The sequence below is a fragment of the Haliotis cracherodii genome, unplaced genomic scaffold (assembly GCF_022045235.1).
Source record: "Haliotis cracherodii isolate W230 unplaced genomic scaffold, xgHalCrac1.p SCAF_36, whole genome shotgun sequence".
Lineage (NCBI taxonomy): Eukaryota > Metazoa > Mollusca > Gastropoda > Lepetellida > Haliotidae > Haliotis > Haliotis cracherodii.
The window spans coordinates 1,152,731-1,179,917 of NW_027266293.1; the positions used below are offsets into that span (position 1 = coordinate 1,152,731).

The 27,187-nt window shown below is 42.0% G+C and overlaps 1 protein-coding gene across 1 annotated transcript in view; it reads right to left on the bottom strand.

Annotated features, from left to right (window-relative positions):
* Nucleotides 1–3,956: 3,956 nt before the first annotated feature.
* LOC139477850 (E3 ubiquitin-protein ligase MIB2-like) overlaps nucleotides 3,957–27,187 on the bottom strand; it is a 39,913-nt gene continuing 16,682 nt past the window's right edge. Inside the window, exons 11-19 of the mRNA XM_071260284.1 lie at nucleotides 26,680–26,828; nucleotides 25,647–25,803; nucleotides 24,740–24,894; nucleotides 23,901–24,030; nucleotides 22,793–22,895; nucleotides 22,024–22,109; nucleotides 8,667–8,836; nucleotides 6,670–6,905; nucleotides 3,957–4,270 (exon numbers count right to left, since the gene is read on the bottom strand). Coding sequence (XP_071116385.1) covers nucleotides 4,233–4,270; nucleotides 6,670–6,905; nucleotides 8,667–8,836; nucleotides 22,024–22,109; nucleotides 22,793–22,895; nucleotides 23,901–24,030; nucleotides 24,740–24,894; nucleotides 25,647–25,803; nucleotides 26,680–26,828 — 1,224 coding nt within the window. The 3' untranslated portion in view covers nucleotides 3,957–4,232. The remainder of the gene's footprint in view (nucleotides 4,271–6,669; nucleotides 6,906–8,666; nucleotides 8,837–22,023; nucleotides 22,110–22,792; nucleotides 22,896–23,900; nucleotides 24,031–24,739; nucleotides 24,895–25,646; nucleotides 25,804–26,679; nucleotides 26,829–27,187) is intronic.

Genomic DNA, 27,187 nt, shown 5'->3' on the forward strand with positions numbered 1-27,187 from the left:
GTGGGGCGGGGGTCAGAAAACCCTCCTTCAACTTTACAGAACACTGATCCGATTAAAACTTGATTATGGCTCCATCGACTATGGTGGAGCCTGTAAAAGTAATTTAAAATTATTAGATACAATTCATCATCAAGGACTGACGCTTTGCCTTGGTGCTTTCAGAACTTCACCCATTAATAGTCTGTACGTTGAGGCTAATGAACCATCCCTCAAACAACGCCGCAAAAAACTGTCATTACAATACGTTACAAAACTTTTTTTTCTAATCACTCAAATCCAATGCGTTTTTAATCCTCTGTATGAGGATCTTTATTATGAGAAACAATCCCCTTGGATTAAGAATCAAACCTGACCTTTCTGCTGCGAACATACAACTCAATAGCATATCCCCCACCCAAATTCTGTCGTCTCTTCGGTGGCAACTGGTAAAGCCACAGGTAAATCTCTCGTTGTTAACTGGGGCGGTCGGGTAGCCTAGTGGTTAAAGCGTTCGCTCGTCACGCCGAAGACCCGGGTTCGATTCCCGACATGGGTACAATGTGTGAAGCCCATTTCTGGTGTCCCCCGCCGTGATATTGCTTGAATATTGCTAAAAGCGGCGTAAAACCATACTCACTCACTCGTTGTTAACTAAACTAAAGAAATCAGACACCAATTAAATAATGTTTCAGCAAGAATATCATCAATTAAGAAACAATTATTATACATACAACTCCATCTTTTCAGATGGATCCAGGGCGGTCGGGGTAGCCTAGTGGTTAAAGCGTTCGCTCGTCACGCCGAAGACCCGGGTTCGATTGCCGACATGGGTACAATGTGTGAGCCCATTTCTGGTGACCCCAGCCGTGATATTGCTGGAATATTACTAAAAGCGGCGTAAAACCAAACTCACTCACACTCAGATGGATCCAAGTCTGGCGACGCAGTTGCTAGCGCCACTGTCATTGGATCCAGAACCATATCATCCAGATTACCAAATGACAGTTCGATTTTTACACCAGAATCAAAGGCAATCTTAACAGCTCTCAAATATATTAATACTCAATCTAAGCATACACAGTTGATTATATTTACTATTTCCCTTTCCTGTCTTCAAGTCATTAAGAATATTTCCTGTCAACATACACTTCTACGTGACATAATGGATCTTCATAACAATCCTGCTACTAGCCAGTACGACATCGTCTTTTGTTGGTTACCCAGCCATGTTGGAATAACTGGTGACACAATGGCTGATGCTGCCACCAAAGCAGCACGCAACAAATGTGTGACGCCACTTCTGATCCTATACACTGATCCCATGCACGTGATTAGATCTTACATCCGTGAATTAATGCAAAAGAATATGTAACCTTGTAACCGTAACGTTGAGGAAGACGAAGTACATTTTCTAGTTGATTATAGTTTCTACTCAAAGCTGAGGTACGACCTATGGAAATTAGCATCCCAACATTCTTGCAAATGTCTTCTTTATACACCGATGAAAGAAATCTCCTTTCTTACAAATACGCCAACTTTGTTTTTTAACGGTTTCATGTCGTTTAATGATGTTGAGGAAGATAAGTTTACTTTGTCAATTTGTAATGTCAATTTTTAAATACCTAATTGTAATAATTTAAGTGTTTTAATTTAACTTCATTTCATTTTCTTTGAAAATTGGAAAAGGTCAATATTCTAAATTAAATGTATTTTATCTTGTATATTTGTTAGTGTCATATGTTGAGGTGAGACTTTGATAAACTATCTTTCTGTCGACAAGACCGTACTTTTAATGAGGTAAAGTAAGTGACTTAATGTTCTCCACGAGAATCTATATTTTAATATATTGGCATATTTGTATGTATGAACTGTATTCTGTGTCTCACAGGCCATATGGCCTGATATTTAATATTTTTTATGAATATATTTATAGTCATCCTTGCATTTTACAATGTGTGACAGTTTGTTGAATAAAATATCTTCTCCTTCTTCTATGGAACATTCTACCAGGGCCAAGGGTGGCCCAGTCGTCTAGGTCGCCGCGATTCGCTGTGCAGAGATGCGTCCCTTGGGCACGCCAGAAACCTATGATTGTGGGTTCGAATCCCGTTTCGCCCCGATTATGTTTCTAGGTTTGTCAGCACCATACCCGTGCTTATGGGTTTCACCGAAGGGGTAAACGTCTGAGACCTACATCACTTGGGGCTTTCCTCCCACATTCAGCTGGCACGCCGTGAGATAACAGGGATACTGTTAAAAACGGCGTTGAACCCAACTCACTCACTCACTCATTGTCTACCGAGATGAACTTCTACATACTTTGAAGTATGCTTAAGTATTCAACGTCACACACGTTTTGATGACAATACTTTATTAATGAACAATAAATTACATAAAGAGATCGGTAAACAGACAAATTAATATCGATCGCTCTCCTTTTATAATAACACACTTGTCAACACCCACCCACATGTTAACGACCCGTGAAGGTCTGGGGTAGAATAGGTCTTCAGCAACCCATGCTTGCCGTAAAAGCCGACTATGCTTGTCGTAAGAGGCGACTAACGGGATCGGGTGGTCAGGCTCGCTGACTTGGTTGATGCATGTCATCGATCCCAATTGCGTGGATCGATGCTCATGATATCAATCACTGGACTGTCTTGTCAAGACTCGATTATTTACAAATAGCTGGAATATTGCCGAGTGCGGCGTTAAACAACAAACCACCAACCAGACCCATGTTAACAAACAAACGTTGTTTAACATTATACTTTTCATCAAGTCACATGTCATGTAAATGTCCAAATGTAGCCACGCTATATATATCTATTATAGTCGTATTCATGAAGATACGTTAGACGATATAGATTCCATGCAATGACATTTCACTGTGCCATCCAGTTAACACATCCAATAGAGACATGTATGACATAAAGTGGACTGAACGAAGAAATATTTAAACGACGTTGAAGGTGTATTGTGCATCAGGTCGGACAAAACACTGTCAACAGTCGTTATGTTGATAGTAAAAATAGTTTGTTAAAGTGTCTGCTTTTACTAATATCGGACCGAACACAGACAAACACATCTTCCCGAGGCAAGAAAGTTAACTGACTTTAAGAACCCAGTTTCCACCCTTGCCGAACTAGGCTGGAATTCCTGGGCTCAATCGTAGCGCCACCAGTGGTTATTGCGAGTTATGTCCCTTTTAAGCACCTCTTATGGACCAATCAGATTCCACCTGTCGTATCACTTGTTTCAAATACAATGGCGGCGCCCAGTCAAGACGATCTGATCGATAATCAAGATCTATATTGTGATAAAACGGATCTTACATCGCGAAGTGCATCAAATCACGCGAACACATTGATTAAAAACATGAAAAGATTTGGAAAATATCTGTTGACAACGAGTTGGCGGTGCACATGCTTTGCAAATCCTGCAATCGACCGAAATCTGCACGACAGTTTACGAACCGGATTTCGATTTCGTTGTGCGATTTTAATTGGACTATGCACAGACTCGTAAGTCCAGCCAAACTGTAACACCATTATACCAGCCTAGTTCGGCAAGATTGGAAACTGGACTTTTATAGTCAGTTAACTCTCTTGCCTCGGGAAGATGAGAAATACACTTCTGACAGTTGGTTCACAAAAGAGGCACAGTAGCTTCACATTGAGCGACGTGTTTGCGTTAAATACCAATATGTCTGACATGAAAATGGTATTTAGGTAGATATAATACTGTTCTATAGATATAAACACATTAATAAGCAGTGTGTAGTGATCATGTTGCACGAGAAATATTGTCGATTGCGTGATGTACTCAGAATGCTCATGTGTCTGAGCAATCGCTGAAACCAGGCCGGGGCTTGATTCGTGGGTTCATGGGGGATGGAGAAACAAAGAGTATACAAACCCGTGAAGTATCGGCAATGTTTTTTTGTTGGTTTTTTTTTTTTTTTTGGGGGGGGGGGGTTTGTTTAAATTATTCAGTCATATACGAGTATCGGCAATGTTAGTTAGGTGACATGTTCTGTTAGGTTGACATGTCTTAGACTGGCCACGTCAAGTATCACCGACAATGCTCACGATAGAAATAGTCAATTGCATAATCAATTGAAACAACAGTTCTTTTTGTAGAATATATATATGTATCTAGAGATGATAAATAACATATACTGATACACAATTATACGTCCCAAACAAAAGAAACCCTCTTCATCTTCTATGTGCCCAAGCCCTGTGACGTCATCACTGCACTTTGCACTGGTCAGCAGGGTCAAACTCAGCTGAAATGAAAACAATATGATGACGATCGGAATAGAGTGAGTGAGTTAAAATTTTAACGTCGCATCGGCATTATTTCAGCCACATAGCGACGAGACCAAGTTAATATATTCACAATTGAGTCATTTGTGCAAAGTTATATTTAAAAAAAATATGAAACATATTTGAGCATAACACTATCATGTATAAAGTTTTAAAACACGGGTTATAGGTCACCAGTGACCAAAGCTAGGCCACCTCGCTGGTGATCATGGAGACTTACAGTACCTCTGCTTCCTGCATGATACCCAGCAGGATTGACGTCATCACTTTAGGCACTGGCTGTTGTGCACAATACTAGCCAATATCAAGAAAATACTCAGCAATGAGTTGGCTTTAAAACACTGGTCGATGCTAGTTACATCGATTATTGCTGAGTGCGGCGTTAAACAACAAACAAACAAAGGTTACCTATGTATTCAACATGTTTCCCCATCCTACTATGAGCCTGACCGATATGGCTGATAGCAAGCACCGATAACTCTTGCTGAAATATTTCGCAAGAGATCAATTCAGTCAGTTAACAAAAGAAGCGGTGGCACCACAAAGGTCACACATCAGAGGAAGTTAGGCAACGACTTTCGCGTAGAATAGATGGATGGGTGACCGCAAGTTGACTCCTGAGTGTGAGTGAGTGAGTTGGGTTTAACGCCCCTTTCAACAGTATTCCAGTTATATCACGGCGTGTCAGCTTAATGTGGGAGGAAAGCCCGAAGTGATACAGGTCTCAGACGTTTACCACTTCGGTGAAACCAGTCGTCTAAGGCGCCGCGATTCGCTGTGCAGAGTTGCGTACCTTGGGCACGCCAGAAACCTATGATAGTGGTTCGAATCCCGGTTCGCCCCGATTATGTTACTAGGTTTGTCAGCACCATACCGTGCTCGTGGGTTTCACCGAAGTGGTTAACGTCTGAGGCCTGCATCACTTGGGGCTTTCCTCCCACATTAAGCTGACACGCCGCGATATAACTGGAATACTGTTAAAAGCGGCGTTAAACCCAACTCACTCACTCACTCTAAATGCCTATCAATGACTCCTTACAATACCGTATGATGGTTGTCTTTAAGCGATACTTGTTTAACATCTAAGTAAGCAACGTGCGGTGTTTGGGATGGGTATTTGTGAGGTGTTGTCTCGTGGGGGTGGGGGTTGGGTTGGGTGTTGAGTCGGGGGAGGGCATACAAGTGACAGTTACCGGTAGATATTGCTCTTTGCTGGGACGAGTACTGGAAAATAAGAAACTGTCGATATTGATCCGGGTAACCAATATGCAGCAAATGAATATACAGTAAACTACGGTTATTACGAACTCAAAGGGACCCCTAATTTTAGTTCGGATTAACCGTAGTTCGTTAGAAGCAAATATACAGCATATATGCAACAAATGGCCGGGACTAAAAATAAGTTATATCGGTCAGTTCGTTGTAAGCGTGTTCGTTATAAACGTAGTTTACTATAATTTCCTTATTTTGTGTACAGCAAGCAAATCGTGTTACTTCATTTTCGATCTCTTTTTGATAATTATAATCAGACCTCTTTTTAAACGGCAGAAACGTTTTAACTGTATGGGTATATACGGGGTGGCTGGGTAGATGTGTATTGGCACAACCATGTATGGTTGTCTAAAATGACAAAAAAATAAATTTCATAAGTCATGTCTACGATTCCGACTGTATCATGAGCATGTGTTTATGATTCACTATAAAATAACATAACCATGAAATATTTATTGAAAGTTTTACTAAAATTGTAAGCTAATACTGAGGATATATTAAGGAGAATGAAGCATCACACACACACACACACACACACACACACACACACACACACACATATATACACACAGAGATAAACACACACAGAAACACAGAGAACCACACACACAGAGAGAACCACATAGAAACACACACAGAGAACCACTAAAACACACGCACACACACAGTAACACACACACACTCGCTGAGAAACACACAGAGAAATACACACAGAGAAATACACACAGAGACACAGAAACACGCTCACACACAAACACACACACACACTCGCTGAGAAACTCAGACAGAGAAACACACACAAACAGAAACACAGAGAAACAGACACACAGAAAAACACACACACACACACAAAAACGACACACCACACACACAGAAACACACACACACTCGCTGAGAAACACACAGACACATACACACAGAGAAATACACACACAGACACAGAAACACGCACACACTGAAACACACACACACACTCGCGGAGAAACACAGACAGAGAAACACACAAACAGAAACACAGAGAAACACACACACACACACACACACACACACACACACACACTCAGATGATAAGAATGCTGGGTCCTACCCTCTCTCTGTTGAATGGTGACGTTGCACATGGGACACTTGTTGGTTTTTGTACAGCAGGACCGACACATGACTTTGTGGTTGCACGGCCTGAAGGTGATGTCCGAGACGGCGTTGAAGCATTTACAGCAGGGCAGGGCCATGGTCAGGGTAGACAACGTGTTCAGACCGTCTGCCTTCCCTTTCGGTCGTTGTGGGGAGCTTGCAGATCCCGAGCCGGAGTTGAGAGACCCTTGACTGAAACACGCAATCTGTCTTGTACCAAATATTGATATTGTTTATTCATGCAGAGTGATGTTTCTGGAGGTGAATGGCAATAGGACAAGTCATTTTATCAACATTCTGTAGGACATTCTTCTCTTTATGAGAAAGCATTTCTTATTCCACCATTTTGAAGAATACAATCTGATATTTCTGCGGAATAATAAATCTTGAAAACATAGGCACCACTCAAATTTCGTCTTCTCCACCATGGCAGTAGGTATAGTCAGGGGTGGTTCTAACAGTAATTTAACTAAGAAATTCAGAAACAATTCAACGAATTTATCAGCAAGAGTTTAAGCAGTTAATAAGCTTATACAATGCATACAAATCTATAAACACAGATGGATATAGAATAGTCACACAGTTGCGAACGCCACTGTCATTGGATCCAGCACTGTGTCATCCAGACTACCTGACAGCTGTTCCATTTTCACGGCAGAAGCAAATGCCATTTTAACAACTATGGAATATATCAATATTCAGGTGAGGTGAAATTGGGTTTAACGTCGCATCCAAGATTTTTGCACTTATATAGCGTGTGTGTTTGTGGCTGTTTGTACTAGTCCGGACTGATGCCGATTTATAGTGCTAGCTCACTGAGATACCATGTCGCAGTTTAACATGAATATCCCACTCAGACACAGTATACTGACTCCGAGCCGACCAGTCCTTGTTTTAGCCCCTTAATGCCGAGCGCCAGACAGGGTAACAACAAGTATCATCTTTAAACGTCTTTTGGTATGACGCGGCCGGGGATCGAACCCCGGACCTTCAGCTATCCGGGCGAACGCTCTACCTCTAGACCACGGAGGCGGTCTATCAATATTCAGTGTATATATAAGAAGTTTATAATATTTTCAGATTCTCTTTCATGCCTTCATGCCTTCATGCGTTCATGCCTTCAGGCTATCGGGAATAATTATCATGAACATCCACCTTGAAATTGTTGACTTATATAATGATCTTGCTACTGGTCATTCGCTTTGGAATAATTGGTAACAATGGCTGTCGTGGAAATAAATCTTCCTCTTCCTCTATGGAACATTTATTGTCTACCCGGGGGCACAGGTGACCCAGTCGTCTTTGGCGCCGCGAATCGCTGTGCAGAGTTGCGTCCCTTGGGCACGCCCGAAACTTAATCTTGCTTCAGGCCAAAACAACATTCGCTTTTGTTGGGTACCTAGCCATGTTGGAATCAGTGGTAAAAATGGCTGACGTTGCAGCAAAAGCTGCTTTTGTGATGAGAGAATCACAGTCAAGTTTCACTGCTGATTTTTTAATCACAAAGGATAAATATTTCAGCCCAACATCAAAAATGGATAACGGGTGGCCCAGCGTGTGCAGAGTTGCGTCCCTTGGGCACGCCAGAAACCTATGATTGTTGTTTCGAATCCCGGTTCGCCCCGATCATGTTTCTAGGTTTGTCAGCACCATTACCGTGCTCGTGGGTTTCATCAAAGTGGTAAACGTCTAAGACCTGCATCACTTCGGGCTTTCCTCCCACATTGAGCTGACACTGCGTGATATAACTGGAATACTGTTAAGAGCGGCGTTAAAAACCAACTCACTCACTCACTCACTGTACAACTTGGCCACAATGTTATGTAAAATTATGTTAGCAGTGTTGGAAAATAAGGCAGGTACATCATGAGCGTTCTAAAAGTCAATATTACAATTTCATGATGAAGGTTTCAATGCTTTCTGTATAAAAATCACAAATATATTTAAGTTTACTTTTTCTGAATGAAGCTCTTGATGATGAGCGTTATCCTCTCACTGAGACACAGCTGCAGCGGGACAGCGCCCATGTCGTTCTTCTGGTTGTAGGGAGCCTTGTGCTTCAGCAGCAGTTCCGCCACCTTTACAAACTTCTCAACATCACGCGGAGACAGCGACGCCTCTCCCTGGCGACAACAAACACAATGCAACAAACGAAGCGGTCGAATTATATCAGGAACAAGCGTGTAGTCGACGATCGAAGTCATCCATATCCCCCGCCCTTTTTAACACGTTATGGTCCCAAACCTGATAACTGACCCAACATCTCTCTTAGCCCATGTCAAAAAAGCTGCAATGGAAATTCTAAAATAACAATTTCTGAAAGTGCTAAATATCAAAAGGCACCCGTTCAGTATGTTCCTGGTAGACATGCAAAGTTTAGGAAGAAAGTATTTAACGGTTTTTGAGTTACGCTCCGGAAACGAACACCACCCGTATAGAACCTAAGTCAAACTTGTTGCCATGGAAACATAAAAAATACAAATTTCTAAAATTCCTAAATAGCCAAAGGCAGCAGTTCAGTACGTGACTGGTAAACAAGCAAAGTTTTGTTAGAAAGTATTGAATGGGTTTTTAGTTATGCTTCGGAAACGAACTCTACCCTATAGAACCTAAGTCCAACTTGTTGCCATGGAAACATAAAAATAAATAAAAATTATATAAATTGCTAAATACAAAAGGCACCAGTTCAGTATGTGCCTGGTAGACACGCAAAGTTTTGTAAGAAAGTATTTAACAGTTTTTGAGTTACGCTCCGGAAATGAACTCTACCCTATAGAATCTTCGTCCAACTTGTTGCCATGGAAAGGTAAAAAATAAAGATTCCTAAAATTCCGAAATAGCAAAAGGCACCAGTTCAGCATGAGTCTGATAGACATGCAAAGGTTCGTAGAGAAGTATTTAACGGTTTCTGGGTTATGCTCCGGAAACGATTTCGGGACGCACGCACACGCGGACGCACGGACGCACGGACGGAACCCATTTCAATATCCCCCGCCAACTTCGTGGGGCGGGGGATAATGATTGAATCAAATCCATTCTTAAGTTTAAGATTGAGTTCATTCTGTAATAATACTTGACTTTACTTTACAAATACCGCAGATTGGGAGTAAAATATATTTGCAAAACTTGTACATATGAAGCAGCCACATGACAACTTGTTCCCGAATTCCCCCGAATGTTCTGAATGAAACTGTTGAAAGTAATCCCAAGAAAGTATGACCATAAAAATGGCCTTCGCGTTTTACATAATCAAGATAAATATTGGTTTAATCATTAAAAATATATTTTTTCACTGTTTGAAGCAAGCTTCTATCAGTGTGAGTGTGTGAGTGAGTTTAATTAAAGTCACGTCGGCAATATTTCAGTCATAATATGACTTGAACAAGTTATACAATAGGTATAAAAACTGTCGACGAGGGACAGTATAATAACTAGCAATATATCACAGATTGACTTAAAACTAGTTGTAGAACACTAAAAATTTCTGATTATTGAGGTACGGCACAATATAAAAATGGGGCTATAGATCGCCAGCAACAAGGTTAAAATCACCATACTGGGGACCAAGGGGACTTACGGTACCTCTGCTACCTGCATGGTTACCCAGCAGGATTTACACTTCCCCGAGTTACTGGTGATTATTGCGAGTTTAGTCAGATATTAAAAGTTAACAGATATTCTGCAGTTAAAATAGAGGTAGATATAAATATACTTTGAAAGAGGTGGTCTTACATACCCTCTCAGGGGGACAATAATTTTACGCTACTTCAACCCCCGTCGAGGGTATAGCCACGAACAGTCTCAGTTACTAATTATACACTACCGATTTATAAAATGCATAACTTTTTACATCAAAATTTGTGAATGAGATCTATATCTTTTAAAAACAAGCTTCTATCAAGATTTGAACCGAAATGTCCTGGGGATTTCGTCGTGTTCCATGTAATCTCCGTACACCTTATACAGAGGCCGCCCGATCTAAACATTTCAAGATCCCACTCTAGAAGATTTCATATTAAATCTCTCCACACTCCTTCTTTGAGTGGCATTTAGAAGTTGGAAAGGTAACTAAGACAAAATTGTTATGGATGAGCAACTTCTTTATTACAATTGGGCGACGTTTCAAGTGATCAAGGATACTACATCCCTCCAGCTTACCAGGATCTCATCAGTTTGCCAAAACAACACTGAACTATTATCTCCCACTGGCTTCCCATACATTCCTTCTTTGTAATCCTTGTGTTAATCCCATACCCATCAATTACTGTACATCAACCCCATCTCTTGTATAAACTTGTCTTATCATAACTACCTAATCAATCAGTGTACATCAACCTTATCTGTTATATAAACAATTATCTATTGTTATGTATATATATCATCCTCATACCTAGTTTGTACATCATTTGCTTGATAACGGTGTTAGAATCTACACCGAAACGTCGCCCAGTTGTAATAATTAAAAAAGTTGCTCATCCATAACAATTTTGTCTTAGTTACTCTTCACATTCCTATCATTGATACTCATCAGTAGATAATAAGTAAGAAGTATCCCCCCTCCCCCCTCATTTGATGACGTCACAAGTGCACCTAGTAACCCCACGTGACTGATGACGTCACATAACCTTGACCTTGGGGGGTGGGTGTGTGTGTGTGTGTGTTGTCAACGTCATTGCCTCATTAATATGCAGAATAACTCATTAATATGCAAATGTATGCATGACGTCATAGGGCAATTAGGTTAATAAAGGGTCAACTGACCAGATGCAATCATGCAATTAATGACTTGACCATTCGTTAACCGTAGAACACGGGATAGTAATGAATGTCCCTATATGGACATGATACTACGACCGGGGGTTGGGTTGGGTCTTGACTCACGCGGAATGGAATGTCATTGTGAGACCATTTTGGCGCGAGAACATGTGGTGAGCATTTGAACCTTTTGCGTTGAAGACATTTCTCTGTGCACATTCGGTGGCCGGCTATGTGTGGTAGGATTAAAAAAAATGCCCAGGAACAGGTGCATGTAGAAAGATCTCCCGATATTCAATTACATTCATTAAGGGTCAACTGACCGTATGCAATCCTGCAATTAATTACTTGACCATTCGTTAAACGTAGAAGAACACGTGTTTAAAAACAAGATGGCGGACGTTGCTATGAACGCTCACGGGTGTCACGTGTCCTCGGTTTGAATCTCGCGCCTGACCTACAAGTCAGTTCTATGAGGTCCCCTTCCACATCTCAGGCTACGTTGATCCATAAGTGCCATAACTCATTCATTGTGAAAGATAATCATGACGTCACAGGTCAGAAAGAGTAATGAGAGGTCTGTTGTTCCAATGCACGAAGGAAATGTGTTAATGAGTCCTTCATTAAGTGAGAACAAAGCATAGTAATGAGTGTCCCTATATGGAAGAGGCTACTACGAGGTTCAAATGTGATTCACGGGGAAAGGAATGTCATTGTTAGACATATTCCATTGATTTCGTGTAGTTATGACTGTCACATGTGGCAAAGAGGGGTGTGAGTTGAATTTCCATAGAAACCACATGTCCAGTTCTTAACTCTTCTAGTGTTACCTCTTATAAGTTCCTTTTAACATTCAGTTGTCATGACAACTAAATAAAAAAATAAGGGTTAACAGTCTTGACTCCAAGAGGTCAGCTCTGAGAAATATAGAGTCGGTATCGCGAAACCCGTGTGTTGAAGACTGCAAAGTATGCCAGTCTGATCTGAGACGTTTTAATACTGTAAAATTACATTCTTTTTCTAAAAGATGTTTGGAGTTCAAAATGTCGATTCAGTTTCCTTTTTTCAATGGAAAAATACTCGTTTAACCCATACCCAGAATCATTTTCATGAGAAAAAATAGAGTGAAATAACGTAGTTTAGTGGATAACTTCTAAGAGATAAGATTACTTGAGCATTCATTAACAAAGAACAATGAATAGTAATGAATATCCTTATATGGAAACTTAGGTCACCAATCCCTCATTAATATGCAAGATAACACATTAATGTGTAAATGTATAAGTGATGTATCAGGTGAATTAGATGAATACAGGGTCAACTGACCAGATGCAATTTACTTACATTAACAAAGAACACTCGATAGTAAAGAATATCATCATATGGAAAACTTGACATCGCACGCGAAATGGAATGTTATTGCGACTGAATTTTGCCGCCTTTTTGCACCTTTTCTCCATGCTCATTCTGGGGGCTGCGTCTGCTGAGATTATCAGCCCAGGAATAAGAGTGTGATCTATGTCCATATGTGTTATAAAACTCAACGATCGTGTTGAGTGACTGACATTTACACTCTAACCTTGCTGACAGATAAGACGTCCGTTTTCAAAATGAAGAGAGTTTCAGAGGATATATTTGGACCTACAGTCATTTTCACAAAGCATAGCAAGACCAAGTCGAGAAAAGTGTGCACCACAAATGACGTCCCATTGAAGAACCATCATAATGAAGAGACATAGTGATGTAGTTACCTTTACCTATGTGCTCTTTAATAAAGTCAGACATCGATCAATGTATTCTTAAATTGTCTTTTTTTATCTCTTTTTACAAAACAGTTACGATTAATCTTAAGGTTTTAAAAAGGTGATCTTAGCATAGTGTTAGTTAACCATTCTCATGATACATTTCTATGACTCGAGATAAAGTTAGAATATTCTGAATTTAGCATGATTAGCTTTTTAGAACCTTAAGATTAATCGTTTGGTGTATTGTGTCCTCTATCAGTGGTCAGGAAGATAACCCGATGATCAATTCAACGCAAGCTTCACCAAGTACATATTCGCTGGGGAGTCACGTGATCACCTTCTTTACAACGCTCAATGGGCATAGTACTATTTCCATATTTAGTTAGTGTACTATGTACACAGTTGACGACGCATCTAACAGTAGATCATATTACTTATATGGTAACAAGTGAGGTTTATTTTACAACACTCCAAATGAGTTGGTATATGTTATACACATAGCACCTTGTTTTGTCCGTGTCGCTGTTTTGTGATATACTGACTAGAGAGCCTCCTGAGATTGAGGTCACCACATGCCATTTATCGTGAGCCTGCTTATGAATGGAGGGGGTTGGTTAACCACAGCTCCACTCCGTTGTAGAAAGTTCACATATGGTATGAGTTACTATATACATGCTATTCAATAAAGGCATGATGAATACTAAGAATATCAGAATATAATTTTGTAAAAGAACAACACTAATTATATGAAAAAACACCAATTCGCCTGTGTGAAATTTACAACCATATCCTTTAACTCTGCAAAGCATGAATTTGCAAAATCATTGTGTAATATTTCATGATAGTTTTAACTTCAAACTGACCATGTAACCATTGTTTGCTAATTACATATTATAATACCGCGATAGCTAGCCAACGGAATGGTCGTTGCCTGATAACTTGGAAGTCAATTTGATAATTATTGGAAATTAATTCAGAGCATGGGGTGTTAGCTGGAAACTTCACCTCTGTGTGTTATAACAAAATCAAGTGGGAAACATGATATTCGGTGGGAGAATACTGTGTTTTGCACGAGAAATTAAAGTCGGAGAGAGGATGTCTTCCAAAGAATGTGTCTATTATGCCTTATTCAGAGTAGTTGTAATTACAGGAGAAACCAACGAACGACTATTTCACGAGTTGAAATTCGAGCATTTTACTTCAAACACTGCCCGAATGCATCTGACCCTTGACCTACTTACAGTATGATTGTATATTCGTGTTAATTCGCAGTGATAAGAATAATTTTCGTTAATTGTGTTTATGTCTAATATCGTCCAAAGAGTAAGTAGAAGTCAGGAGATCATCTCAGCAACATGTGCATGATTTTCATATGCATCTTTCCCTAGTTTAGTTATCGAATAGCACTTGTACATCCGTACATACCTTTTGGATTTAATAAATATATCCATTTCGATTTTGAACGAAAAGACTAATGCGAATTCGTCCGCGAGTCGGCAAATTTTAAAAATCCATGCTAAGTGTTATACATTGTATTTTACCAAATCAAAATTTCTTAAGTTTATTGATACCAATTATTGCATATTTTTTTCTATTATTTCACCATGTCAAATCACAGCGTTCATTACCTTTAACTCAAAACCTCTTGCAGCGAATATCACAAGGTTAATTGACTGTTTTGTATCAGGTTGGGTATATGTTAAAAAAAGAAACAAAATGACAATACACTCACATCAATAATATTTATTCGTTGCGTGTATACAAACGTGATTAAACAATAATATTTAACACTAAACCGTTTTACAAAGATTCCAATTTTCTAACGTCTCCGGGCACGCAAGATTCTCATTTACATATAGTTCCAAAAGTTTAACCCCTTGAGTGCCAAGCTGGACATTTGTTCGTTTTAACAATCAAATTTCAGCCTAAATAGGCTATTGAAAACCTATCCTGTGACAATTTGTTGAAAAGAGCTCCTTTTTTTTTGTAAGTGCTGACGTCAGAGCACCTCGAATTGAAGTTGGATAGATCTATGATGTGAATCTGTACGGAGGGGCGGTCGGATAGCTGATTGGTTAAAGCGTTCGCTCGTCACGCCGAAGACCCGGGTTCGATTCCTGACTTGGGTACAATGTGTGAAGCCCATTTCTGGTGTCCCCCGCCATGATATTGATGGAATATTGCTAAAAAGCGGCTTAAAACCATACTCACTCACTCACTGTAGGTTCACAGTTCTCGTTGAATTGAAGTGTTAACAGTGTGGTTTTACTATAGACAAGTTCTTGTTAGTAACTGTATGATACTAAAAAAAAAAATAACCAAAAAACCACAAGCGAACTGTCGTGTGATCGGCTTGTAGAGATAATTGCTTTCCAGAGGCATATTGACCATATGTATGACATCATAGAAATATGAATTAAAACAACAACAAAATGTAAACTGTAATGAAGCTTTTATTAACAGCACAGGGTGTTGACTTTATAAGTGTAGAGTTCGAGTGATTTCAACGATTTACAAAATGATTAAAAACCTTGACGGTTCAATGATTTTAGAAAAGTTTTAAGTGTTTAATCTCGACATGAAATACACCACTCCGATGCACCTGATGGAGACGACCATCTTTGTGACATTTATAGATGTTTGCGTCCCGGAGGTCCCAACTTGACCGGTCTCCTGATGTATACGACCAGGCGTTTCTTTGACGCCAGGGAGCTGTCATTTAGAGAAATCTGTTTTGACTTAATGACAGGTCCTGTTTTCAATACATGGATAAGTCCAAATCTTCTTCCTTTACCTCGACTCGGTGACCGATTCTTCCGTGTCATTGCTGTGGGTAACACAAAATCTCAACTGAAGGGTTGTAACACGAGAGCAAGGTTTTTATTCTTGCTCGCTCTGCTCGTCATCGCCATCATCGGCGGCTGAGATAGATTCAGTGTCACTATCTGCTTCAGGTATGTCTACACGAGTCAGAATGTCTTTCATCACAGTTTTCGTGAAACGAGCGATCTTGTTTTTGATAATAGATTGATCAGTGCCAGGATCCATATCGCTCAGGCTGTCTAGGATGGGTTGAAATAGAGGCGCCTGTCTAAAATATTGGGAGAACTCTATGACACTTTTGAGACTGTCGGTCAATTCGCTTTCCCACATCTGTTTCATTTTTCTGTCAATCCATTCTTCTGTTCGACCCTGTTGTCTGTACTTTTTCCTTTTGAGTTTCATTGCGTCGTGCTTGATGTTGTACACACGATTCCAGATGCGTTGTAAACCAACATTTTGCCACTCCTCCGCATCCACGTCGGTGTTTGGCGGCTTCCAGCGACGACGTTTGACAGCGAGACCTCCACCTTTCTGTTCAGGAAGTCGTTCCTCATCGTCGTCACCGTTGTCGTCACTCTCGTATCTGAGACATTTTCTTTTGCATTTCAAGTTGTTGTTTGCTGGACACCATGATCTAATATGTCGCTGTAGATCGTGCATATTGTCTATCAATACGCCGCAGTCAGTACACGCAGTGGCCATGGTAAAAGGTCCTGTGTCGTCACTCGAGATGGATGCTGTTTCAACGTCGTCGTCGTCAGAGCTTAGAGACCTTTCTTTGGAAATTGAAGTGTGATCAGCACGAATGTCAGGAGCTGTCTGCACGTCTAATGCTAGAGAGACATCTTTTACCCGTTGTTGTTGTTGTTGTTGTTGTTGTTGTTGTTGTTGTTGTTGTTGTGAAGCACTGTGATCAGGTTGATTGTCGCTGGTTGTCAAGACGTTGACATGTAATCTATTCTTCTCACTTGTACCGGGTTTGAGATCCACTGTAAGGTGTCCATAAGGGGTTTCAACAGCCCTTTCATAAAGAGTCATAAATTTACCAATGTCTTCAGGAAATATTCTTCTGGCGAATAACTTCACCTGCTGTCTGTCCACTGGCGAATTGAAAAGTGTGACATAATGAGAATTTAGAGCAATGTCCCTAGATTCCTTACCTCTCGGGAAGAGGTTTTGCAATAGCAAAAATATAATGACATTTTTGTGGTGGGAGGTTTGGGTAAACAGACGGGAAATCCGATTGTCATTCTTTGCTTCAGACAAAAAGTCATCCAACACCATCATGTTCTGATTACGGGCATCGAAGAAGTTTTCATCTTCGAGATTGTAAGGTATTCCTTTCACAAACCGTACTTGAGGTAAAGTTTGAAGAATGCTATTGTAAAGCGGTTGCCACACAGTATAACACCAGACAATACAGTCGGGCAGGGGTTGAACGAATCCACGACGTAATAGGTTGAAGACAAACACCGACTTTCCGCATCCACTGGGTCCAACAACGATGCTATTGGAGGGTATAAGGAACTTGAATCGTCCGTGTCGCTGGTGTTCCCGAGATGAAAGCAAATGTGGAGATATTTCCTGATGAGGAGGAGGAGGGTGTTTATCGGGAAGAGGAGGAGTAGGAGGAGTAAGGTGTTTATCCAGAGGAGGAAGAAGAGAAGGTGAGTTTTGAGTTGATCTATGCACCTGCTTCTGATGTCTCTGTAGATTATCTTTTCGCGCAAAACTCTTGCCACAGTCTGGACAGTTGGTAACCTCCATAGTGAACAAATACAAGTGTGCGATAAGAGGGTCTGAACCATTCTTTAATACCCTTCACCCATGCAATGCTTAAAGACAGCTTGGGTTCATTTCAGAGCAGCTTTTTATTTTCGACACAGGTTTCCTGAGGAGTAGGAGGAGGAGGAGGAGGAAGAGCAGGTGTTGGTTGTGGTGGAGGGTGTTTATCCAGAGGAGGAGGAGGAGGAGGAGGGTGTTTATCCAGAGGAGGAGGAGGAGGAGGAGGAGGAGGGTGTTTATCCAGAGGAGGAGGAGGAGGAGGAGGAGGAGGAGGAGGGTGTTTATCCAGAGGAGGAGGAGGAGGAGGGTGTTTATCCAGAGGAGGAGGAGGAGGAGGAGAAGGAGGGTGTTTATCCAGAGGAGGAGGTGGAGGAGGGTGTTTATCCAGAGGAGGAGGAGGAGGAGGGTGTTTATCCAGAGGAGGAGGAGGAGGGTGTTTATCCAGAGGAGGAGGAGGAGGGTGTTTATCCAGAGGAGGAGGAGGAGGAGGAGGAGGGTGTTTATCCAGAGGAGGAGGAGGAGGAGGAGGGTGTTTATCCAGAGGAGGAGGAGGAGGAGGAGGGTGTTTATCCAGAGGAGGAGGAGGGTGTTTATCCAGAGGAGGAGGAGGAGGAGGAGGAGGGTGTTTATCCAGAGGAGGAGGAGGAGGAGGAGGAGGAGGGTGTTTATCCAGAGGAGGAGGAGGAGGAGGGTGTTTATCCAGAGGAGGAGGAGGAGGGTGTTTATCCAGAGGAGGAGGAGGAGGAGGGTGTTTATCCAGAGGAGGAGGAGGAGGAGGGTGTTTATCCAGAGGAGGAGGAGGAGGAGGGTGTTTATCCAGAGGAGGAGGAGGAGGAGGAGGAGGAGGGTGTTTATCCAGAGGAGGAGGAGGAGGAGGAGGAGGGTGTTTATCCAGAGGAGGAGGAGGAGGAGGAGGAGGAGGAGGAGGAGGGTGTTTATCCAGAGGAGGAGGAGGAGGAGGAGGGTGTTTATCCAGAGGAGGAGGAGGAGGAGGAGGGTGTTTATCTAGAGGAGGAGGAGGAGGAGGAGGGTGTTTATCCAGAGGAGGAGGAGGAGGAGGAGGAGGAGGGTGTTTATGCAGAGGAGGAGGAGGAGGGTGTTTATCTAGAGGAGGAGGAGAAGGATGGTGTTTATCCAGAGGAGGAGGAGGAGGAGGGTGTTTATCCAGAGGAGGAGGGGGAGGAGGGTGTTTATCCAGAGGAGGAGGAGGGTGTTTATCCAGAGGAGGAGGAGGAGGGTGTTTATCCAGAGGAGGAAGAAGAGAAGGCGAGTCTTGATTTGACTTGTGCACCTGCTTCTGATGTCTCTGTAGATTATCTTTTTGCGTAGAACTCTTGTCTCAGTCTGGACAGGTGGTAACCTCCATAGTGATCAAATACAAGTGCCCGATGAGAGGGTCTGAAGCATTCTTTTATTTCCTTCAGCAATGCGACGCTTCAAGGCAGGTCGGATTCGTTTCACAACAGCCTTTACTTTCGACACGGGTTGCATTTTCAGTATAGTCATTTTCGCTTTCTTGGTTGTCATCTTTTTCTTCTTAGATGCAACCAGTCTCTTCGGCGACCCCTTTGATGCCATTGATTTTCTCCGACATGTTTTTCTCGACTTGGTCTTGCTATGCTTTGTGAAAATGACTGTAGGTCCAAATATATCCTCTGAAACTCTCTTCATTTTGAAAACGGACGTCTTATCTGTCAGCAAGGTTAGAGTGTAAATGTCAGTCACTCAACACGATCGTTGAGTTTTATAACACATATGGACATAGATCACACTCTTATTCCTGGGCTGATAATCTCAGCAGACGCAGCCCCCAGAATGAGCATGGAGAAAAGGTGCAAAAAGGCGGCAAAATTCAGTCGCAATAACATTCCATTTCGCGTGCGATGTCAAGTTTTCCATATGATGATATTCTTTACTATCGAGTGTTCTTTGTTAATGTAAGTAAATTGCATCTGGTCAGTTGACCCTGTATTCATCTAATTCACCTGATACATCACTTATACATTTACACATTAATGTGTTATCTTGCATATTAATGAGGGATTGGTGACCTAAGTTTCCATATAAGGATATTCATTACTATTCATTGTTCTTTGTTAATGAATGCTCAAGTAATCTTATCTCTTAGAAGTTATCCACTAAACTACGTTATTTCACTCTATTTTTTCTCATGAAAATGATTCTGGGTATGGGTTAAACGAGTATTTTTCCATTGAAAAAAGGAAACTGAATCGACATTTTGAACTCCAAACATCTTTTAGAAAAAGAATGTAATTTTACAGTATTAAAACGTCTCAGATCAGACTGGCATACTTTGCAGTCTTCAACACACGGGTTTCGCGATACCGACTCTATATTTCTCAGAGCTGACCTCTTGGAGTCAAGACTGTTAACCCTTATTTTTTTATTTAGTTGTCATGACAACTGAATGTTAAAAGGAACTTATAAGAGGTAACACTAGAAGAGTTAAGAACTGGACATGTGGTTTCTATGGAAATTCAACTCACACCCCTCTTTGCCACATGTGACAGTCATAACTACACGAAATCAATGGAATATGTCTAACAATGACATTCCTTTCCCCGTGAATCACATTTGAACCTCGTAGTAGCCTCTTCCATATAGGGACACTCATTACTATGCTTTGTTCTCACTTAATGAAGGACTCATTAACACATTTCCTTCGTGCATTGGAACAACAGACCTCTCATTACTCTTTCTGACCTGTGACGTCATGATTATCTTTCACAATGAATGAGTTATGGCACTTATGGATCAACGTAGCCTGAGATGTGGAAGGGGACCTCATAGAACTGACTTGTAGGTCAGGCGCGAGATTCAAACCGAGGACACGTGACACCCGTGAGCGTTCATAGCAACGTCCGCCATCTTATTTTTAAACACGTGTTCTTCTACGTTTAACGAATGGTCAAGTAATTAATTGCAGGATTGCATACGGTCAGTTGACCCTTAATGAATGTAATTGAATATCGGGAGATCTTTCTACATGCACCTGTTCCTGGGCATTTTTTTTAATCCTACCACACATAGCCGGCCACCGAATGTGCACAGAGAAATGTCTTCAACGCAAAAGGTTCAAATGTTCACCACATGTTCTCGCGCCAAAATGGTCTCACAATGACATTCCATTCCGCGTGAGTCAAGACCCAACCCAACCCCCGGTCGTAGTATCATGTCCATATAGGGACATTCATTACTATCCCGTGTTCTACGGTTAACGAATGGTCAAGTCATTAATTGCATGATTGCATCTGGTCAGTTGACCCTTTATTAACCTAATTGCCCTATGACGTCATGCATACATTTGCATATTAATGAGTTATTCTGCATATTAATGAGGCAATGACGTTGACAACACACACACACACACACCCACCCCCCAAGGTCAAGGTTATGTGACGTCATCAGTCACGTGGGGTTACTAGGTGCACTTGTGACGTCATCAAATGAGGGGGGAGGGGGGATACTTCTTACTTATTATCTACTCTCATCACAAGACGAACCCACGGTTTTTCACACATCATGTTCGCACTGTACCACTAAAGTAAATTCGACAGGGTTTCATACTTTATTAAGCAACCATAGGGTCACTTAAGCTAGTTTAAGATGAACAGCAATCAACTACTCTTATTTAAGAAATAAACGATGAGTGGGAGTTGTTTATCGTACAATAAAACACTGCACTGGTTTATTCTCCCTGCAGTGTTTTATTGTACGATAAACAACAACCACGAGGCGTTACTTTCTCATATGAGATATCTTTTTAAGGATGTCAATAAATTGTACAAGCTTTGAAAACATTTACCCGCATTTAATAATGATGACTCCCCGTATACAATCCGACCTCGGCAGTGTCGGACAGCTCCATTTTATGTACAGGGGGTTAAGAATGATATTCTCACAATTTTCACATAAATTATCTGCACCTTTTCTCCCATATTTCTCCCTTTGTTCAGCTACATCCCTCTCAACAATAACGTCGTCCTATTTACGACGTCATCAAGTTGCGAACGCATCTTCGAATCTCCAGAAATGACATCATGATAGAACGATGTTTTATCGTGAAATAAACCGCGTTTCGTTCTTCATTGTTGTTTGCGATTTATCCCGTAGCTATCTTATATCATATAACTTTAACTATGGCTAGGCCTATACATGACCTAAAATATCAAAGAGCTCACTGCTTCCTTCTTCTTCTTTGAACTGAAAACAAAGAGCGTGTGGAGGGGCGTGTCGCCTGTGTCGTTAGTACTATTCACATCAGCACCTGGAACAAGTAGAACCAATATACATCACCATTTAACAAACAACAGTAGGAAATTCGGATTTGAAAATACAGCTATGTAAAAAGGTCCGTGAAGTTCCGGGGTAGAACTGGTCTTCAGCAGCCCATGCTTGTCGTAATAGGCGAGTATGCTTGTCGTAAGAAGCAACCAACGGGATCGGGTGGTCAGGCTCGCTGACTTGGTTGATGCATGTCATCGTATGCGTGGGTCGATGCTCATGATATCAATCGGTGAATTGTCTGGTCCAGACTCGATTATTTACAGACCGCCGTCATATAGCCAGAATATTGCTGAGTGCGGCGTTAAACAACAAACAAATAAACAAACAAAACATGTTAAAACGGAGTAGGCCAAACACATGGGTCCTCATCAATCAATGAGTTGAAAATAATTCACGCCCTATTCAATATTTTGTTTGTTTGATTGTTTGTTAGTTTGTTTGAAAACCAGAATTTCATAGATTGAACAAGAAAAACCCAACAGTACTATCTATTTCAAAAGGACCAACAGCGTACAATGCTGGTCATAAGAAGTGTCAGGCTCGGTGACTTGGTTCATAGCGTCTCATCGTACCCCGACGATTGTTGTAATATTACAGGTCGCTGTAAAATGGCCGGAATATAGCTGAGTGCGGCGTTAAACAACAAGCAAAGATGCAACTGACCTTTTTCCAACAGTAGTTCCACTACACGATAGTTGGGTGTGCTGACTGCCGTGTGTAGTGGCGCAACGCCTTTGTGTCCCTTCCTATTGACATCGGCCTTGCCCTGGGGGTGCGGTTAGAGTGAGTGAGTGAGTGAATGAATGAGTTGGGTTTAACGCCGCTTTCAACAGTATTCCAGTTAGTTCAGTTATATCACGGCGTGTCAGCGTAATATGAGAGGAAAGCCCGAAGTGATGCAAGTCTTACCACGTTGGTGAAACCCACGAACACCGGTATGGTGCTGACAAACCTAGAAAAATAATCGGGGCGAATCGGGATTCGAAGCCACAATCATAGGTTTCTTGTTTGTCCAAGGGACGCAAATCTGCACAGCGAATCGCGGCGCCTTAGGCGACTGGGCCACCCATGCCCTTAGGTACGTTTAGAAATATGGCAGTTATTCATACATCAAATATTTTTCTCTCATACATGACGGTGAATCCACGGTGAATAAAACATTTACTAATGAAAGCACAAAGCGTCCATTCATGTATATAATTGCTTAAGCATTGTATTTAAAAATGATTTACATTGCACGTTTTTTGTGGATCAGAAACAGAAGGAACGGTCTGGCACACAATTCGTTTCATTTTCCCGATTCCCAATGTACGAGCGCCTACGTCAGTGACCATCTCACCCCACCCCACTTTTATGCCAGCATGCGATGATCGTGAATTCGAAGTCAGATTCCCCCTTATTATGTTTCCAGGTTTGTCGGCACCATACCCTCATCCACATAGTTTTGGGTGACCTTATTCCCTCTGACCTTCCACCCCCACCCCAACTTAATAAATGACCGGTCCCGGCACTGCATCTCTCTGTGCAGAGTTGCGTCCCTTAGGTGCGCCAGCATCCTATGATCGAAAGTTCGAATCTAAAATTCTCCTTGATAATGTTTCTGGCTTTGTGAACAACACCCGCATAACTTGGACTGTTTTACATGAAGCAGACATGCCGTGACATAACTGAAATACTGTTCAAGCGGCGTTAAATGCAGCTCACACAATCTCTTTATTTTTCTCAGAAGACAACACTTCTTTATCAGAAGTTCGGATGTATCAAAACTCACTTTGTCAATGAGTAGCCTGGCACACTCGACGTGGTCGTTGGCTGCAGTGATGTGTAAGGCACAGAAGCTGTCCCCGGCCATCAGCAGGTCCACCAGGGATCTGTCTCGTTCCAGGAGCTTCTCAACAGCACTAACAAATGAAAACAAATCTCTAAAAAAGGAACGTTATCTCAAAAGGCCTATAACTGTTCAATCTCGGCATTAGTGAGTGATTCAGTGGGTTGGGTTTAACGCCGCTTTTAACAGTATTCCAGTTGCATCGCGGCGTGTCAGCTTAATGTGGGAGGAAACCCAGAAGTGATGCAGGTCTTAGACGTTTACCACTTCGGTGAAACCCACAAGCACGGGTATGGTGCTGACAAACCTAGAAACATAATCGGGGCGAATCCAAAACCATAGGTTTCTGGCGTGCCCAAGGGACGCAACTCTGCACAACGAATCGCGGCGCCCTAGACGACTGGGCCACCCGTGCCCACTAATCTCGGCAATAAAAGGAGTTCATTTAGGTTTGTCATCAGCGCGTGTTAAAGGAAAGATTGGTTACTTGGTTGGTTGTTTTTTTGTTTAACGCCGCACTCAGCAATATTCCAGCTATATGTCAGCGGTCTGTAAATAATCGAGTATAGGCCAGACAATCCAGTGATTGATATCATGAGCATCGATCCACGCAATTGGGATCGATGGCATGGATCAACCAAGTCAGCGACCCTGACCACCCGATCCCTATAGTCGCCTTTTACGACAAGCATAGTCGCCTTTTACGGCAAGCATGGGTTGCTGAAGACCTATTCTACCCCGGATCTTCACGGGTCTATTGGTTACTAAAAGGGAATTCTTACAAGACATTGCCTCTGAGGCAGGCCAGATGAAGGTGGTTGAAGTTCCGTTTGTTGCACAGTCTGAGGTTGATGTTCCGGCTTCCCAGGAGAACCTCTACACAGTCATTGCTCTTTACCTCGATAGCGTCATGCAGGGGCGTGTCCATCGACCCATCCTGTTCAAATAGAACATTTAAGTTTAGATAGCTAATTAGAGTGGAGAGTGAGTTTGGCTTTACCCCGCTTTTTTTTGCAATATATTACAGCAATATCACGGCGGGGGACACTAGAAATGGGCTTCACACATTGTACCCATGTCGGGAATCGAACCCTGGTCTTCGCAGTTACGAGCGAACGCCTTAACCAGAAGACTACCCGATCCGGCTAGTTAGACCCGGGGCTGTTACAAAAATAGATTCCTTGAGCTTTTAACTGTCAGCTAACCTTAGACATAACTCTGTAAGTACATAATGATAAAAAAGGAAATATTTTCTCGGGCATCGACGCGTCATTTTGTACCGCGCGAGTCATGTTAATTGCCAATTGCCAATTTTCAAATGTCCTGCGACATATCCAGTGTATCCTAGCAGCATTTTAAATTAATACTGATGCAATAGATGATTAGTATGAAAAAAGGGAGTTCGACTTAACGCCTGTTTTAACAGTATTATGTTATATCACGGCGTGTCGACTTATTGAGGGAGGAAAACCCGAATTCAGGTCTACGTTTACCACTTCGGTGAAACCCACGAGCACCGGTCGGTTGTTGACAAACCTAGATTCGTAATCAGGGCGAATATGACAATCGAACCTATGACCATCGGATTCTGGTACGCCAAAGGGGGGCAACTCTGCAAAGCATCCCCATTTACTAAGATCTCAATACTGCGTATTATAAATATAAAACAAGAATTGTAGTGCGCTTCACCAGAGAATTAACGTCCACGCCCTTCTGGATCAGAAGCTTGAGAGTTCGGGACAGATTCTTGTGCACCGCCAAGTGGAGGGTTGTCTGTCCATCGTTCAAGGTCACGTGAATGTTGGCACCCCTTTCAATCAGCAGCTGAGCCACCAATTCCTTGCCACTGATAGGGAATATTAATTATTTAGTGAAATAGTGTAAACACATCTGCAACTCTAAATAATTCAGGAACCAGAGGTACGTTACGCACCTATAAATTCTGACACCATCGACTAACCAGGCATTTTTTTATTATTATAATTCTATTATTATAAATACCCTAGACCCACTCGCCATCACAGTTTCGTTTCGGCAGTGACGTAAGTGTCACTAACAAAGCACATAATTTCTGTCGCTCATGAGAGTTTTTTGATTGGACGGTATTTCTGGCGTCGTACCATTCCACTTGGCTTCCAAATGAGTGAGTGAATGAGTTGGGTTTAACGCCGCTTTTAACATTATTCAAGTTATATCGCGGCGTGTCAGCTTAATGTGGGAGGAAAGCCCGAAGTGATGCAGTTCTCTGACGTTTGCCACTTCGGTGAAACCCACGAGCACGGGTATGGTGCTAACAAACCTAGAAGCATAATCGGGGCGAACCGGGATTCGAACCCACAATCATAGGTTTCTGGCGTGCCCAAGGGAGGCAATTCTGCACAGCGAATTGCGGCGCCTGAGATGACTGGGCCCCCCGTGCTTCCGGTTCCAAATGAATAGTGAATGAGTGAGTGAGTATGGTTTTACACCGCTTTTAGCAATATTCCATCAAATATCACGGTGGGGGACGCCAGAAATGAGCTTCACACATTGTACCCATGTCGGGAATCGAACCCCGGTCCTCGGCGTGACGAGCGAACGCTTTGATCACTAAGCTCCCCGACCGCCCCGCATATGAATAGAATCGAATAGGTCGATGGTATTTTTCACAATAGAATTGATATAAAGAAATTGGATGATCAGAATGAAGATATAACAACATAGCAACGAGTCCTTGACTTACCCTATTATTGCTGTTGCGATGGCTGTGACACCCTTTTTACCTTTGACCTCCATGTCAACCCCGCTGTCCAGGAGAACTCGAACAATGTCCACCTGCCCTTCATGAGCTGCGATCATCAGCGGAGTCAGTTCTTTGATCAGTTCTGTAGCCTACATCAAACAGTGAGTGAGTGAGTCAGTGTGGGAGTGAGTGAGTGAGTGAGTGAAGTGATGCAGGTCTCAGACATTTACCACTTCGGTGAAACCCACGAGCACGGGTATGGTGCTGACAAACCTAGAAACATAATCGGGGCGAACCGGGATTCGAACCCACAATCATAGGTTTCTGGCGTGCCCAAGGGACACAACTCTGCACAGCGAATCGTGGCGACTGGGACACCCGTGCCCCAACGAGAGGTTATGAGTGAGTTGGGTTTTAGCCTCCTTTAGCAATATTCCAGCATTATACAGCGGGTACAAGAGAAATGGCTCCATACATTGTACCCATGTGTAAAATAGAACAGAGCCTT